The sequence below is a fragment of the Phocoena sinus genome, chromosome X (assembly GCF_008692025.1).
Source record: "Phocoena sinus isolate mPhoSin1 chromosome X, mPhoSin1.pri, whole genome shotgun sequence".
Taxonomy (NCBI): domain Eukaryota; kingdom Metazoa; phylum Chordata; class Mammalia; order Artiodactyla; family Phocoenidae; genus Phocoena; species Phocoena sinus.
In genome coordinates, this window is record NC_045784.1 from 110219104 (window position 1) to 110234852 (window position 15749).

General features: G+C 54.8%; 1 protein-coding gene across 1 annotated transcript; it reads right to left on the reverse strand.

Annotated features, from left to right (window-relative positions):
* Positions 1–596: 596 nt before the first annotated feature.
* On the reverse strand, positions 597–10258 carry APLN (apelin). The gene is made up of 3 exons (XM_032618692.1): positions 9899–10258; positions 3744–3915; positions 597–3114 (listed from the first exon to the last, which is right to left on the reverse strand). Exons 1-2 carry the CDS (start codon positions 9963–9965, stop codon positions 3749–3751), a joined length of 234 nt encoding a protein of 77 aa, XP_032474583.1. The 5' UTR covers positions 9966–10258; the 3' UTR covers positions 597–3114; positions 3744–3748.
* Positions 10259–15749: the final 5491 nt, after the last annotated feature.

A 15749-nucleotide genomic window follows, 5' to 3' on the forward strand; every position in this document is an offset into this window, starting at 1 on the left:
GCCCAAAACCTCCTTGCCTAAAACCAGTTCCTCTGACAACCAGTTTGCCTAAAAGTCAAAGTAGTAATTTTGAAAGAAGGCATTTTTGTACCAATTTTCCTAAGAGGCACTTCCAACACAATGTCATATTTTTACATCACTATGTCATAATCTGCAACATTCTGTCAATGATAAGATTGCTGTGCAAGCTTGTGGGTGGCATTTTCTATTTTATCTTTCATTGAGCAGTTTCATGACTTTTTAGCAAGTGTCGGAAGACCCTTTCTTCAAATTGTATATTTCTAGAACTGAATACTTGTCAGATCTGTAGAATTTTCCACAAGATTTATCGAATGCACCTTTTGGATCACTCCTGTCTCCTTTTTGCTGGGTTATACTCTGAATCGCGTATACCTGTGTGCACCTAATGAGTTGATTAACCAAATTAGCATGTACCCAATGTTCCTTCCTGTTCTCCAAGATGTTGGCATTTTGACAAGCGTGAAGACGTGAGACGGATGGGGCAGAACTGCATCGAACTCCTTGCATTTTATTTCTCAGGCTATCTCGTGCATCAAGCAACTCTACTTTGTGAAACTAGAATGATACATACGAAGTCATTACCAAATGTATTTATTGCAGGAAACAGAACATTTCTCAAGAACGGTAACTGGCTACAAAGTCCCGAGAGTGTTCAAAAGTAGATAAAAACAGAAGAAGACACACACCAAGGATATAAAACAATTTTTAGTAGAAATCCCACCTTTAATCAGAATGTTCTCAAATACATTTTTTTAAAGATCCTTCAAAGGACACTGCAAAAAAAACCAAAATTAGGACACTCAGATGCCAAAACACTTAAAAGTGGACTGCACTTTATGTGAACTGGTCATTAAGCACAGGGATTCCTTTTGTGAGTTTGTGGCAAATTAGTTTGAAGCCATTGGACCTGGAACCGATTTAGGAGGCAGGCACTTCCCTCCCTGCACATGAAGTTCATGGGCACGGGGGGCGGAGGGGGGCCGACCATGGATCTCAGCGGAGAGGTGTGCCCTTCCTGAACGTGACCTCCAAGAGTAAGGGCGAATTGTCAGCTTTTAACTCTTTATTATAAAGACATATTTACACTGAACAATCTTTACAAACAGTGAACACAATTAGGGGAAAGGGACGATTTCTTAATGAAAAGCGCCTTAATAACTTTGTATAAATTAGTATAAGAATCATACACAACCATTTTAAATAAGACGGCCCCTCAGCACCTCCACTGCCCTGTGTCTCCAGACTTTCCCAGCCGTCCCTCTCCCGCTGCCCACAGCCCACCCCCGCCCTTCCCCCTGGGCTGGGCAACCGATGCGACAGGAGATGCAGAAAGGAACAGGGGGAAGAAGGCCCAGCCCCAGTGGGGACATCCGTGGCAGAAGAGGCTTTCTGGACACTGGCCAGACCCCACTCTGGGCTGAGGGGCGTTTGGGGGGGGGCGGCAGGTGCCCAGCCTGGCTCCCCAGGGTGGCCTTAAAGCAGCAGTAGCAGCAGCGTTAGCAGCAGTGGAGGGAAGGGGGAGGGGCGGGTAGGCAAACGTCGGGGTTGCTCTGGGACTCCGGGGGCCGTGACTCCCCCTGCCCCACACGTACATAGGTGGCCATCAGGCTCCTGTCTTCCCTTTTCTCCCTCCCACGAGGCCTTTGAGAAGAAAGCCTGCTGAGATCTACACTTCCTCCCATCTTTCCTTCCTTTCTTCCCCCCTCCCTTCCTTCCTTCCTTCTTTGTTTCCTTCTTCTTCTCCCCACTCCCTGCCTCCTCAGGGAAAGGCCACTGGGAGAAGAAGGTCCAGTCAACGTGAAGGGAAAGCCACTGAGTCCAATTGGTTAAGGCCACCTCCTGATTCCTGGTAGTCTCGGTGCCTCTGAGCTGCCCCTATGAAAATACCCAGGGTCTGGGAGTGCTGCAAGGAATGGGGGCAGCTGGACAGTCAGGGAACTTTCCAGGCCGGGTTGGGGAGTGGACCAGAAGGGGCAGGCCAGGAAGGAGGGAACAGCTCCGTCCCACCGTGGGGCAGTTCACAGCCAGCCCCCTCTCCCTTCCTGGCCACCCCCAGCCCCAACCCCGGGAAAAGGCACTTAATGGGTTTGGAAGACATCGTCAAGAAGAGGGCATCATCACGTGGGAGTTCGGAGACCTGGGCCCTCGTGCTGGCTCTGCAGCGGCACTGGGCAGGTCACCATCCCTCTCCGAGCCTCCGTTTCTGCAGGAGTTTGCATAAGGAGGTGGCGCTAAGTGAACTCCAAGTTCCTTTTGGCTCTGATCGTCTGTGATTCTTGGCAAAACCAATCATCCTAGTTGGCTTTTGCTCCTGGGAGGGTACAGAGCCACCTGAGGCGCATACCCTCCCCTCCTGAGTTGGAGCTTGAACCAACTTGGGGGGGTGCGGGGGGCGGGAGTGAGTGGGAGGGACTGCTAGGCGGCACACTGAGGCGAGAGAAGTGACAAAGTACTTCACGGCCCCGCTCCTTCACCTCTTCCTCAACCGGGCCAAACATGGGGATGAGGAAGAGGCCACAGTAGCTATTCCTCCTCTTCTCCGATGCTTCACTCCCCCTTCGCCAGATCGCCAAGCTCCCGTTCCCTTGCCCCCAAGGCACCCTGTCTGCATCCCAATGACCCGGTCCCTCTCACTGGAGTCTCTCATTGCTCCGCTCTCTATGCCCCTCTGGAGGCCTGGGGGGGAAGTGCTGATGTAAAACCGTGGAATCTGCTGGAGCCCCATTAAAGAAGGGCGGGTTCCACCCAGCCCCCAGGGCATACCTGAGGCAGGAAGGGCGGAGAGAAGGGTTCGATGTTAGGGTATTGGACACAAGAGGTAGGGACTAGAGCAGAGGGAGGGCTGCGGAGAGGAAGGACGGCCTTCCAGTGCAGGGTCTCCCAAGTCACGAGGGGGCACTGAATGGGTCCTTGCTAGGGGCAGGAGCACGCCAGTCCATTCGGGGAGGCTGGTGGGGGAGAAGAGCCGGACTGTCAGCAGCTAGAACAGGGGCCAGATGAGGCGAACGGATGGGAGGGCTCCAGAGAAGCAGGCCGATCGACGGAGGAGTAGAGAGAATCACGGGGGGCGGACACGTGGTGGCCCCTTCAGTCCTAAAGAGGAAAAATGACCAGAGAGGGGTCATTGACGTGTCCTAGGTCAAAGGAACCGCCTGGGACAGGAGAGGAGACGGCCTTCACCCGCCCGCCCCCCACGAGCCTGAACCTAAAAGCCCCAGGCCACTGAGTCGGTGCCACCCTGTCCTGGCGACAGGGGGAAGGACAGCAGGCCAGGCCTCAGGGGCAGGCTCAGGCCCTGCTCTCTCCTTCCCACATCTCCGGGCAGCTCTCTTCCTGTTCTCTGCTAGCGGCTACCCCCAAGGATCCCTGCCTTCCCTCCCACCTCTGGTGAGGATCCACACTGCACACCTGCACATATACCCTGGGGCACCTCTCCCCAGCTCATCAAGGCCCTCCAGAACACTCCAGCTGGGCCAGCCAGCCCAACCCTAGGCAGCAGAGTGGAGGGCAGCCAGCACCTAACTCCTGGGGAGTGGCAAGCCCCTCTCCGGCCTTGGTCTCCTGTCTAAACTGAAGGTGCTCTGTAAGCCCCGGTGTTATGCATGGGGCCGGCACTGCCTGGTGCAGGTGTCTGGCCAGCGGTAAGCAGCAGGGCCACCCGGCTTCCAGGCTGTTCCTCCCCTGCCCTTTCTGTGCCGCCCACTGACCAGAGGCTCAAGTACCTGCTTCAGAAAGGCATGGGGCCCTTATGGGAGAGGCGCGGCCGCTGGCGGCGGAACTTCCTCCGACCTCCCTGCCAGGGCCCTGGGCCGCTCCTCGGCCCTCTGGGCTGCACCAGGTGGCGGATGGTGCTTTCCTCCATCCCCTTCCCGTCAGAAGTCTGCAGCAGGGGCCCTGCAGGAAGGAGAAAGCCTGTCATCCCAAAGGCTGATGCAGATGGGCCAGGGCCCCAGAGGAGGGGCAGTCTCTCCATGAGGTGGCGCTCTCAGAGCTTTAGTTTTTCCTCTTCCAATCAGTGAACCGATGAACCACTTGCAATGTTCACACTGTCCTGGGGCAAACAGAGCCCACTACTCACATTTACAAATTATACACCTGACTAGATGTCCTTCTGACAGTCCTATCATGTTTCTGATGGGCACAAACATGTTCTGTGCTCAGAACATCATCGGGGGGTGCAGCTTGGGGTATCATGCCTGTACTCAGGCTGGGGCACAGCAGACAGTAACTTCCCACTGCACCCTTGTGACCGATACACTTAAAACATTTCAAACACACAATATTTCAATGAAAACAACTCCCCCCATCACGTGCCTATCACCCAGATTCGACAGTTATCCAGATGGAGTTACATATGCTTTGGTTCTCCTGTTTCTTTCTTTGCAGAGATATTTTAAAGCAAATCTGGAACATGATGTCATTGTACGTCCTTTGATATGCAGGTGACCCACTTTTGGGTACTAGAGCTCTCATACCTCACCCCTGGGCACCTCATCAGTGTTTGGCCATTTTGGGGCTCACTTGTTCCTGTGGCCTCCCTGTGGGTGTGGCTGGGGGATTGTTTGCGGGGCGTGGGGGCGAATCTCTGAGTCTGTGTGCCTTATGCTGGGTTCTAGTCAGCCTGTGACCAGATTCAGAGGCCAAGAAATATTGTACAAATGAATGAGTAAACAAATGAGTGAATGTCACCTGAAGCAGCAAGTGCGTCGGGAGGGGGGTGGGCTGCTAGTATTGCCCCCCCGTTGCCCTACCTCCTTTCACCCCTAGATCATACCCCCATCCTTTGCCTGATGCAAACTCCTTCCATTCCAATCCCAGCTGGCTCCTTTTCTGCTCTAGGGGGCTCTTCTCTACATCTGTCCACATCTGGCTTAGAGGAGGAGCCTCCTGATGCCAGACCAAGCCCTGCCGATAGAATCCAAGTGGCGCTGGGTGTTCCCGGGTGCGATGAGGGAAAGACACACGATGAGGCCCCAGGGGTAACAGCAGGCATGAGAAGAGAGGCACAGTGCCCAGATGGGGAGGGTAGCCTCTGCAAATGCTGAGACCCAGGACTGTGAGTGGTGGTGGCAGTCAGGGAGGGCGGGCTGTTGTGGGGAGGGGTCCCTAAGAGACAGGGGAGGCCCAGAGCCAGGATGAGGAACACGGCTGGTGGGCTCAGACTCTGGCCAGCGAGACGTCTGGACTCTAGGGCTGCAGAGAAGAGCTACCTAAGCTGACCGAGCTCTCAGCCACCTCTCATGGAGGCTGCAGTCCAGCCAGGTCAGGCGAGCTGGCGCTCCACAGACAAGCCAGCCGCCAGAGGCAAGCAGAGCAGGGAGATGCGATGGTGCTGGGCAGGAGGCAGACAGGCAGAGCGCCTGTGCGATGCCCAGGATGGGGCTGGTCTGCAGACATACAGCTTCTGAGGCCAGTGATCATGAATCCCAGTCTCCCTCTCCGCACACCATCGGGTTCGCCTCCAGCTATATCCCTGTCTCTCGAAACCTGTTTCCATCCATCCAGGAGTCTCCACCACTAGCTCACAGTTTCCATATAACCACCCATTGGCTGCTCGCCCCCCAACCATACCCCTGGCGGCTCTTCCTTTCCTTCCTCCCTGCCTCCAGCATCCCCACGCTCCGGTTCCTTCCTTGGCTGTTTGACTCTTGTGATTCCTCCTCCACTTGCACACAATTTCCAGGCATTTATCCTCCTCTTGGGCCAAACGCAGGCAAGGATTGTCCTTAGGGCCCTCCCTGCCCAGGCCCCTGGCACCTGCTGCTGTCCACGCTCTCTCGCCCAGACACGCACGCACACACTCTCTAGCCCTCCACCCTCCCTCCCAGAGAGAACGTCACAGGCCCATTAGGACCCCTCTGTTTACCAGCCACCCTTCATGCTTCTGGTTGGGGGTGGGTTACTGTGTCAGTTCCTCCCCTAAACCCATCACCTAATGTAAATTAAAACACGAGTTGTGTTTGCACTTTGGGGCAGTAGGTATGGACAGGGGCAAGGAGGCTGCTTTCGCCTGTCATAGGGCTACCCTCTGAGTGCCATCTGCAAAGGGGCTGCGCCGGGGAGGGAGAGGAGGGAAGCCCCTTCACTAAGCTCCCCACCGCAGCTGCTTCAGCTTCTGCCTTGTGTTTTGGAGTCCCCTCGAGGCTGTTCTGCCCTCTCAAGAGGACAGGAATGATACTGATGAGAAGTTGGTACCAGAGAAACTCTCAGGGCGAAAAGGACTGCGCTGAGGGTATGGCCAGGCAAAAGGAAGGACCCTAAGGGCCTTGAAGGTGTCAGTGAGGTCTTGGTTCTTGTGTTGCAGGGATGGCCAATGGCACAGGCTATGGCCCGAGGGGTAACAGCAGGCATGAGAAGAGAGGCACAGTGCCCAGATGGGGAGGGTAGCCTCTGCAAATGCTGAGACCCAGGACTGTGAGTGGTGGTGGCAGTCAGGGAGGGCGGGCTGCTGTGGGGAGGGGTCCCTAAGAGACAGGGGAGGCCCAGGGCCAGGATGAGGAACACGGCTGGTGGGCTCAGACTCTGGCCAGCGAGACGTCTGGACTCTAGGGCTGCAGAGAAGAGCTACCTAAGCTGACCGAGCTCTCAGCCAGGCCCTGGAGAGCAGTCACCCAGAAGCCCCTGGCACCTTGCATCCCACTGGATGGGGGGGCTCACTCTCCTCCTTGTAGCCGGAAGTCTGCAGTTCCTCCCCCACCCTGATTCCATCATCCACCTGTTTCCTACTTTTGATTCTGAGTCTGGTTCACCCTAAGATAAGCTGACACCTGAAACCCTGGCTTTGTCCTGCCCGAAGGGACAAATCAGAGGCTTTTGATTCTCATCACTGCAGAGGTCCCGGCAGTGATACAAAAGAATTCCCCTGTAGAAACGGGCCATCCCCAGTGTACTTAAATACTTTCCTCTAACTGCATCTGCTACTTACAGGAAGGCTGGGGCAATCCCGCAAAGAGTCGCGAGCCTAGAGGGACCGAAGCGCCATCAGCAGTGAAGCTACAGCATCTCCACCGTGAAGCGCAGTCAGGGGTAAACAGGGCTTGCGTTTCACGCAATCTAAACTCCAGCCCTGCCCGTTCACAAAGAGGTGTGTGCCGCTTCTCAGGAACACGCCATCCTCACTAGGAATGAAACATCTTTTTTTTCCCCTCTTGCCGTCCGGCCTGTCTTGTGATTGCTTTAAAAGCCCATACAAGTGCCCTTGTGGCACTGGCTATGTCCCCTCCACTGCTCTGGGGTCCTGCGTGTGTCTCCAGGATGAAGCGCCCCTCCTTTGTCTGCCCAGCCCAGTGCCCTGAGCCGTCTTCCCACGCCAGCCGTGCTGCTGTGGACACATCACGCCCTGGCAGCCTGGTCATCCGCTTCACCTGCGTTAGTCCTTTGCCGCTGAGAGGCCTGACTCAGGTTACCTGGGTGCTTAGTTCTGAGGCATTGGGGATGGAGTGGAGATGCCCCCTCCCTGAGTGGGAGGGGTCCAGGAAGCTGTCCTCACGCTGTCATTGTGGCTGCAGGCCTCAGCTGGGGCCGGGGAAGGGCAGGAGGGGGACAAGGAAAGACACAGAGGTGCTCAGACAAAGACCAAGGGCTACTTGGCCCTGGCCCAGCAGCTCTCAGACTCAAGAGCAAAGTGTATCCCAGGTCAGGAGGCAGTGGAGGAGTCTGTGTGTGGTGGCGGGAGCGCATTCCAAGTCAGGACACGGCGTGTCGTGAGGAAGCACGGATTTCAGGCCTGGAGCTGACTGGGGACTCTGGCTGGGGAGAGCATGCAAGTCTGGGCCAAGGGCAAGGTGGTTCCGAAAAGGTCCCTTGTTCTGAGCCAGGACAGGAGGCAGGAGGAGCAGGACATGTGTCCCCAGACCCTGGGCTGGTGGCCACCTGCACAGAGGTGGCCCCCTTGGCCCCAGGACAGGACGGGGGTGGGGTGGGGGGACGTGGCAGGGGGAGGTGGAGAGGCAGGGGGAGCTTTGGAAGTTTCCAGTGCTAGGCTTAAGCATAAATGTGAGGGCAACGAATTTACCCAGATCTGGCTGTGGAGATAGGTGACCTAATGCAAAGGGTGAATGAAGCAGGGCGCGGTAGGGTCTGAGCCAGATGCGGCGTCCCCTCCCCTTGAAACCGGCTCCCCCTTTACCCGTAATGCCCCAACAGCTGGACCCTGAAAGGGTCTGGGTGCGGGCCAGTTAGCCAAGGGTCTCCCCGTAGGTTCTGGGGGAGCCGCAAGTGCGCAGATCAGGTAGGCCCAGCTTCCTCTGGGATGCCCTCTCTGCACCACTGTTTGCCAGTGGTGGTGTCCCGTGGGTGTCTTATCTCGCCAACTGCCCTGGATGGCAGGCTCCAGGAGGGCAGGCCCGTGTGGTGTCCTTCATTCCTATCTTTGGCTCTCTTTCTGCCATTGCCTGCCTGACAGGAGTTTCTGAGGAAAAAGCCTGCTTCCTTCTTACCAGTGAGGTGGCCGAGCCGGGGCTTGGGCCTGAAGAGAGAGAGAGATCACTGGACAGCTAGCTAAAGGCAGGTAGTGCCAAACCCAGCCAGTGCGCCTTCCCGAGAAGCCGGGCAGGGCTCCCCGGGCCAGGGCAGTGCCAAAGGCAAGAGCGGAGAAAGGAGGTGACCTACAAAGAGAGAGGTGGAAGCCCCACCAGGCCCCTCAGAGGCTCCCGGGCTGCATCTTGTTCTGGAGGGTCTGGAACAAAGTACGGCCTTGGGCCCTTCCTCTAGGACACTTGCTGCCCTGCTCTCTCCTTCCCCCTGCTCCCACCTCCCCATAAGTCCAAGCCTGGCACTGGCATTAGTCCACCTGGTCTTGGCCTTCCTATTCTGTGTTGCCAGGCGGGCAGCAGTGACAGTCAGATCACAGGACTGTGGCAGCTGGAGGTGGGAGCTAGCAGCCACAGGAGACACTGACGCACAGAGGACAGGGAGCCCGGACTGGGACTGCTGGGATGTGGGTGGGGACCAGGCTTGGGGAGGGCAAGGGAGCACCAGTCAGTGCCAAGTATGCCAGGTGGGGGTGTGGTGCAGGTGAGGGCCAGCTGCACGGAGGTATCGGTTCAGGCGCTGTTTCCTGGTTTGGTGCCTGGAGACAAGAGGACTGAGGTGAAGCATGACCATGCCTGGGTCAGAGGGGGGACCGGAGCCAGGATCTCAAAGAACCAAGTCCCTGCGGTGGGACGCAGGCCTCTGGGAGAGCCTTCCGTGTGGGAGCAGGAGGGCAGGCCAGACAGGACTTGGGGGTGAGGGAGGAGGCCAGCCTGACCTGGCCCTGCCCGGCCCAGCCCGGGTGAGGCTGCCTCTGCTCACTTGCAGGCTGAAAGGAACCACAGCTGGGCTCCACGCCGCCTCCCCCGCGGCGCGCTCCTGCCTATGCAACAAGTGTCACGTCTGCATCTTGGCGCATCATCATCCCCCAGTGGCCCGCGCCCCCGGACCGGCCGGCGGCCCCTAACTTTCCACGCAGGAGCCCAACCCACCGGCCTCAGGTCAGTTCCCTCCAAGGATCCACGAGGGGCGCAGGACGTGCCCCCCCCATACCCTCCACCACGTGGGGAGCGGGGCGCGGGACACGGAGCGCACGCCTGCGGCCCTGAGCTCCTCGGACTGCGAGGGGCGGCCGGGAGGGGCCAGGCGCCGGAAGGTGATGCCCCAGGCCGAGCCGAGCCGAGCCGAGCACCCCAGAGGGAGCGATGCCCGCGGCCGGCGGGTCCCTGGCCCCGGGCGCCCTGTCCGTCGGCGGCCCGGCGCGTGGCGGCTTCTGCACGGCTCGCGCCCGGCTCCCGGGAGGCGGAGGGAGCGCGATCTTCGGGGCGGAGGGCGGGGAGCGCGCGGGCTGCAGCCCTGGAGAGCGGCGAGGGGGCCGCGGGCGAGCGGGAGGGCGCGCACTCACCTCCACACACCGCGCTCAAGGAGAGCCAGAGCAGCAGGAGCGCCTGCACGCAGAGCCGCAGATTCATGCTGCTCCTCTGGCCGCCGCCGCCGCCGCGCGGCCCTGGCCAGGGGGCGGGGGCGGGGGTGGGGGCGGAGAGGCCGGAGGCCGAGGGAGGCGCGAGTCGCGGCTCGTGCGTGCGGGCGCGAAGCTCGTGTGGCTCCCGGGCCGCGAGACGGTACGCCCCGAGCCGCGCCGTGGGCTGGCCGGCCGCCGCCTCCTCTCTCCTGCAGCCTCCTCTCTCCCGCCGCGGGGCAGCGCCGCCCAGCTGGCCTCGGCGGCTCCGGGGGCGGCGGCGAGCTCGTTCCAAGTGGCTGGCGGCTCGGCTGCGGCTCCAACGGCCCGTGGCTCAGGCTGCCAGCGGGAATGCGCCCCGCTCACTCCAGGGGCTGCATTTTGTAGCCTGTGGCTTGGCCGCGAGCCCACTTGGTCATGTGGTCATCGGGAGGGCTGGAGGGGGGGCCGGGAAGAGGGAGAGGGAGCAAGCCTCCCGCACCGCCCCCCTCCCGGCACGCACTGGGCAGCCGCAGCCAGGGCGCGAGAGGGAACCTCGAGGTGGTCCCACAACAAAGGCTGCGAGGCCACTCTGACAGCCCACAAGCGCTCCCCGGACAATGCCTGCCTGGCCGGGGGCCAGAGGGTTTTGGAGACCTGAAGGATTTCAAACACAGGAAGTATTTGGGGCGGTGGAGGGGCACACTTAACCCTTTGTCGCCACGCTTCCTTAACAGCTGTCAAGAAACCTGGGCGCTGCCCCCACTCACCCCCGCTACCTCTGACCCGGTCCTTCCCCACCGCCGCTCCGCAGCCGCAAGGACTTAGCCGAGACCCTCACACACTGGCCCTCCTCTCTCCTCTGCATCTTCAGCTGGGTTTGAACTGTGCCCAGCGCCCCCATTTCTCCTACCATCCCCCAGGAGGCACCCTCTACCTGGAATGCCCCCACCCCACCCCATCCTTCCACAGACCTCTTCATTCTTACAGCAGCACCTCCAATCCCATCTCATCCAGAAGACTTGCCAGGATAACAATAATCCAGGAGGGGCTGCTCCTGGGTTCCTCCTCGCTGTCGGGACATGCAGCAGCTCCTATGGCATCCCCTCCCTTGTTCCCCATCATCACGACAAGGGACCATTTACCCAACTCCAAACAGTCTAGGCTGGATTCGTTTTTGCATGTACTTGGGATTCCCCTCTGAAAGTGGGTCCTGAAGTTGTTTGCCTTCCCAGACTAGGCTGTCAGCTCCTACAGCCTGGGAGCTCCCAAGAGAAGGGGCTGCCTCTTTCACCGCACGGGGCAGCCCCTAAGATAGGACCTTGTCTTCTCATTCTTCTGCCTCTCTCCAAAGTCCCCAATATCGGGCTCTGCACATAGGTGGCACTCAACACATGTTAAAAGACTGAATTGAAAGGTGTTTCCACATTTCAGCCAGCCAGGCAGTTTGCTTGAAGTGCGAGTCCAGATTTCCACATAAAATTTGACATTGGACAGTGTGTGTGTACCATTAAAGATGCGAGAGACCACAGTAGACTTAACATGTTTTTGAAATGTTACAACAATCCAGTATATGCACAATTTTTTATCAGTCTCCATAGCAGGGATCTCTGCTTTGCTCACAGCTGCATCCCCAGAACTAGAACAATGTCTGGGGCATGGTTGGTGCTCCCGACGTAATTTTGAATATATAAATGAAATTTTCAAAACCATTCCTATTGCCTAAATCAAGGTAGTGGGAAGGGGATAAGATAGGGTTCTTGTTCATAGCCTATGTCCGCATTAGCCCCAGTCCAGTAGGAAAAAGGCAGTGACATGGAAGGCAGAGCATCTCTCTTCATCCGTGAGGCCCAGGCGGTGAGCAGTGGGCATTAGTAGCGTGAGATCATTCCCCCTCTGCTGCCCCCTGGAAAGAGTCTTCCACCCAGGAGGAGAAACACCGGACCTCTAGTCTCCACCCTCCCCTGCCTCAGGGCCGTGCTGTTGTCACCTAAATTTGCGGCGTCTCCTGGGGAAGATGATCTCCGTGCTACCCCCTTCAGGGTTGTTATGGGATTGAATGAGATAATGTATCTGAAGGCACTGTGTAAATAAGGTATCAACCCTTGAGGGATGGTTTTTAGGAACCATGATCCTCCACTCCCCGACTGAGCAAGCCCATACATTTGCAAATGAGCACCCCCATAAGTAGGTTCCTAGAAGCGTTCGTATTTAATCGCTCCTTTACCAGGGTGTGTATAGGCTATTTGCTAAGTGGTTTAAGGGCTGCCCTTTCCAATATGACTGATACTAACAACATTTAAAATAAAATGAAAACTTCATTTCCTCTGCTGCACTGGCCATATTTCAGTTGCTCAGTAGCCACCTGCAGCTAGGGACCACTGAATTGGACAGCACAGAATAGAACCTTTCAATTATTGCACTAAGTTCTATTGGACAATGCTGGGGGAGAGCACCCCAGTCATTCTTTTTTCTGTAATTCTTTTTCCCACCTTACTTAGTTTTCAAAATGTGCAAGGGAACAACATACAAAGGCAAACCCAATACAAATTTAAGACAAGCAACTCTGTTTTTTTGTGTGTGTGTGGTACGCGGGGCTCTCACTGTTGCAGCCTCTCCCATTGTGGAGCACAGGCTCCGGACGTGCAGGCTCAGTGGCCATGGCTCACGGGCCCAGCCGCTCCGCGGCTTGTGGGATCCTCCCGGACTGGGGGCATGAACCTGTGTCCCTTGCATCGGCAGGCGGACTCCCAACCACTGCGCCACCAGGGAAGCCCCTAAGGCAAGCAACTCTTAGTAAACAGAAGGCATGTATTTAAAACAAGATTTAAAGAGCTGACCATGTGGGAGAATTATGTTTTAATCTAATCCTTCTCTCCATTTAACCAAACTGCATCCATTTTTCCAGTCCTAGATCCAAGATCTCATCTTTCTCCTTTCTCAGGCTGCTCTTGCCCATGGTGTCTGTCTTCCTCATAACAGCTATGGCTGTAACTTTCATTGGCAGTGATTCTGGCCTGCACTTGTGTATCTGCACACCATGTTCTGTGGGCCCGTAGAGAGGGTCCACCACCAGAGTACCCATTCCGGAACCAAGGCTGGTGAGGCAAGGGATGCAACTCTGATTGGTCACTCTGAAATCCTTGTGGGCTCCCGTATATCTCAATAGCATATATTCAAATGACCGGTTTTTATACTTGTCTCCACCCGCTAGACTTGAAGGTCACAGGAATGATAGCAACTCGCGCAGTGCCTGGCACAAAGTTGGCACTTGGAGACTGCTTGTTGAAGAGATAAGTAACTGTTGGTAGAACTGTGTGCTGTCTTTTTTCAGGAAGATGACACCGTTGAGTTAATATCAGCAGAATCAACGTTTAAAGGTGTGTCTCCAAGAGTGGGGAGGAGGGGCAGGAAGCCATCCGCACCTCCCTGCCCTGAGGCAGCAGTGTCTGTAAAGTGCATTCCTGCGCTTGGGGCTCAGGCCTGTGGTGAGGGGCAAGACTCAGTTTCCAGTCAAGCTCAGGGGCAATTCTGGGGACAAGGGGTAGAATTCAGTGTACTGTTGGGGACAGAGATGAGATAGCTGACCTATGTGAAGCCAGCCTGTGACTTGTTGCCCTCATTGGCGCTGTGCACAAGCTAGTCAGTTCTGCTTAGTGTCCTATGTATGTCATCAACACCAGCCACTGCTGCTCGGTTGACTCGTCTAGCTCCCTGTCCTCTGGGTTTGAATGAGCAGTGTGGTGTATTAGAAAGAACTCAACTTTTGGAATTTCAAATAACTGAATTCAAATCCTGCCCCTCAATCTCAGTCCTCAGCTGTGTGACTTTGGGCAAGTTATCTAACCTCTCTGAGCCTAAGTTTCTTCAGTTACTAAGTGAGGGTAATAACAGTACCTACCTTATTATGTTGGGAGATTAAACAAAATAATGCACGTAAAGTACTTAGCACAGGTCCCAGCCCACGGTAGTTGCTCATTCAGTGTTAGTTTTCTCCTCTTCCTGATATGTTCCCCCACCCACCCACCTTTCGGCTCTGGCCTCTGACCTCTTGGAACTGATCAGGAAGGAACGGCTCTGTCTTTGCCCTGTTCCATCCACACCTGTCTTCTTAGTAGCCATCAGAACTGTTCACTATCTTATTCCCCCAAAGCACCAATCTCTGCTAGGGCTAATCTGATGAACGCACTTGATCCAGGGAGTTAATGCATGATAGTACTTTGAGGTTTTGCCTCCCAGGTATGGTATTATGATAGTAGTCCTATGAGGTATGTCCTATTCCCCAAAGTAATATCAAGCTCCACCCTTTCAAGCAAGGAGATATTTTAGTGACTTTCATTTGGCTGCTCTACATAGAGCTCAACTTGCTTCAAAGTCAACTCAGAAAGGGATCCCCTCTGGCAATTTACAACCGAACCTTCTTTTTTTAAAAAGTTTTTGTTGAGGTATAGCTAATTTACAATATTATATTAGTTTCAGGTGTACAACATAGTGATTCAACATTTTTATAGGTTATACTCCATTTAAACTTATAAAATATTGGCTATATTCCCTGTGCTGTACAATATATCCTTGTAGTTTATTTATTTTATACCCAGTAGTTGGTGCCTCTTAATTCCCTACCCCTATCTTGCCCCTCCCCCCACCCTCTCCCCACTGGTAACCGCTAGTTTGTTCTTTATATCTGTGAGTCTGTCTCTGTTTGCTACATATATTCATTTATTTTTTAGATTTCACACATAAGTGATACCATACAGTATTTGTCTTTCCCTGTCTTATTTCACTAAGTGTAACACCCTCCAGGACCATCCCTGTTGTTGCAAATGGCAAGATTTCATTCCTTTTTATGGCTAAATAATATTCCATTGTCTATATATATATCACAGCTTCTTGGTTCATCTGTTGATGAACACTTAGGTTGCTTCCATATCTTGGCATTTGTAAATAGTGCTGCTATGAACAGTGGGGTGCATATAACTCTTAGAATTAGTGTTTTCATTAAAACCCAACTTTCAGCCTGCAGGTTCAGCCACTGAAGACTCAAAGTACAATCCTGTTGCAGCCCATTCCTCTCTTCCTGTCCCCACAGAGGAGGAGGAGGAGGATGTCGTTAAAATTTATTGAGCATGTGCTGCGTGTCAAGCACTGCTCTAAATGCTTCACATGCATTAACTCATTTAATCCTCACACCTATGAAGTAGTCCTACTCCTTATCATCCCCATTTTACAGATGAGGCAACTGAGGCTAACAGAAGTTAAGTAATTTTCCCAGGTCTGCCTAACCTGAAAGCCCACACACTTCCCTCACTGAACTTTGAGAAGCAAATTCTCACTTGTTTGAGCCCATATACCACTTTGTTTGCACTTCTAATACTGGACTCAAGCTGTCTTGAATCAAATTAGGAAGCAGCGAAGCACATGGGTTAAGCACATGGGTTCTGGAATAAGGCCGCTCTGTCACTTACTAAATAGATAAATCGGCAAATTATTTAAGATTTCTGAGCCTTAGATTCCTCATCTGAAAAAAAAGGGGGGCTTAGCTCACTGGGTTATTGGAAGGATTAAACCAATCAATACCTAGGAAGTACTTGGTACAATGCTTGGCTCTCCTAGTAAGGCAAGCATTGTATAAGTGTTATATATTCTCATAGGTACTTGTGTATGTCTTACCAATACTATGAGATGGTAAAGCTATGTCTTGCTCATTTTTGTGTTCTCACCAGCAGTGCTAATGCCCAAAGCAAATATTCATTGAATGCAGAAAGGAATTGTATAGTCACGTTAATAATCAATCTGGGTTTATGATACATATCAAGTA

What these genes read in the sequence shown, in the direction of transcription:
- APLN (XM_032618692.1), bottom strand. Translation starts at nt 9,965, where the DNA reads ATGAATCTGCGGCTCTGCGTGCAGGCGCTCCTGCTGCTCTGGCTCTCC. An exon ending in CTTGAGCGCGGTGTGTGGAG is followed by an intron (nt 3,916 to 9,898) that starts GTGAGTGCGCGC and finishes TCCTTCCTGCAG; the next exon opens with GGCCCCTGCTGCAGACTTCT.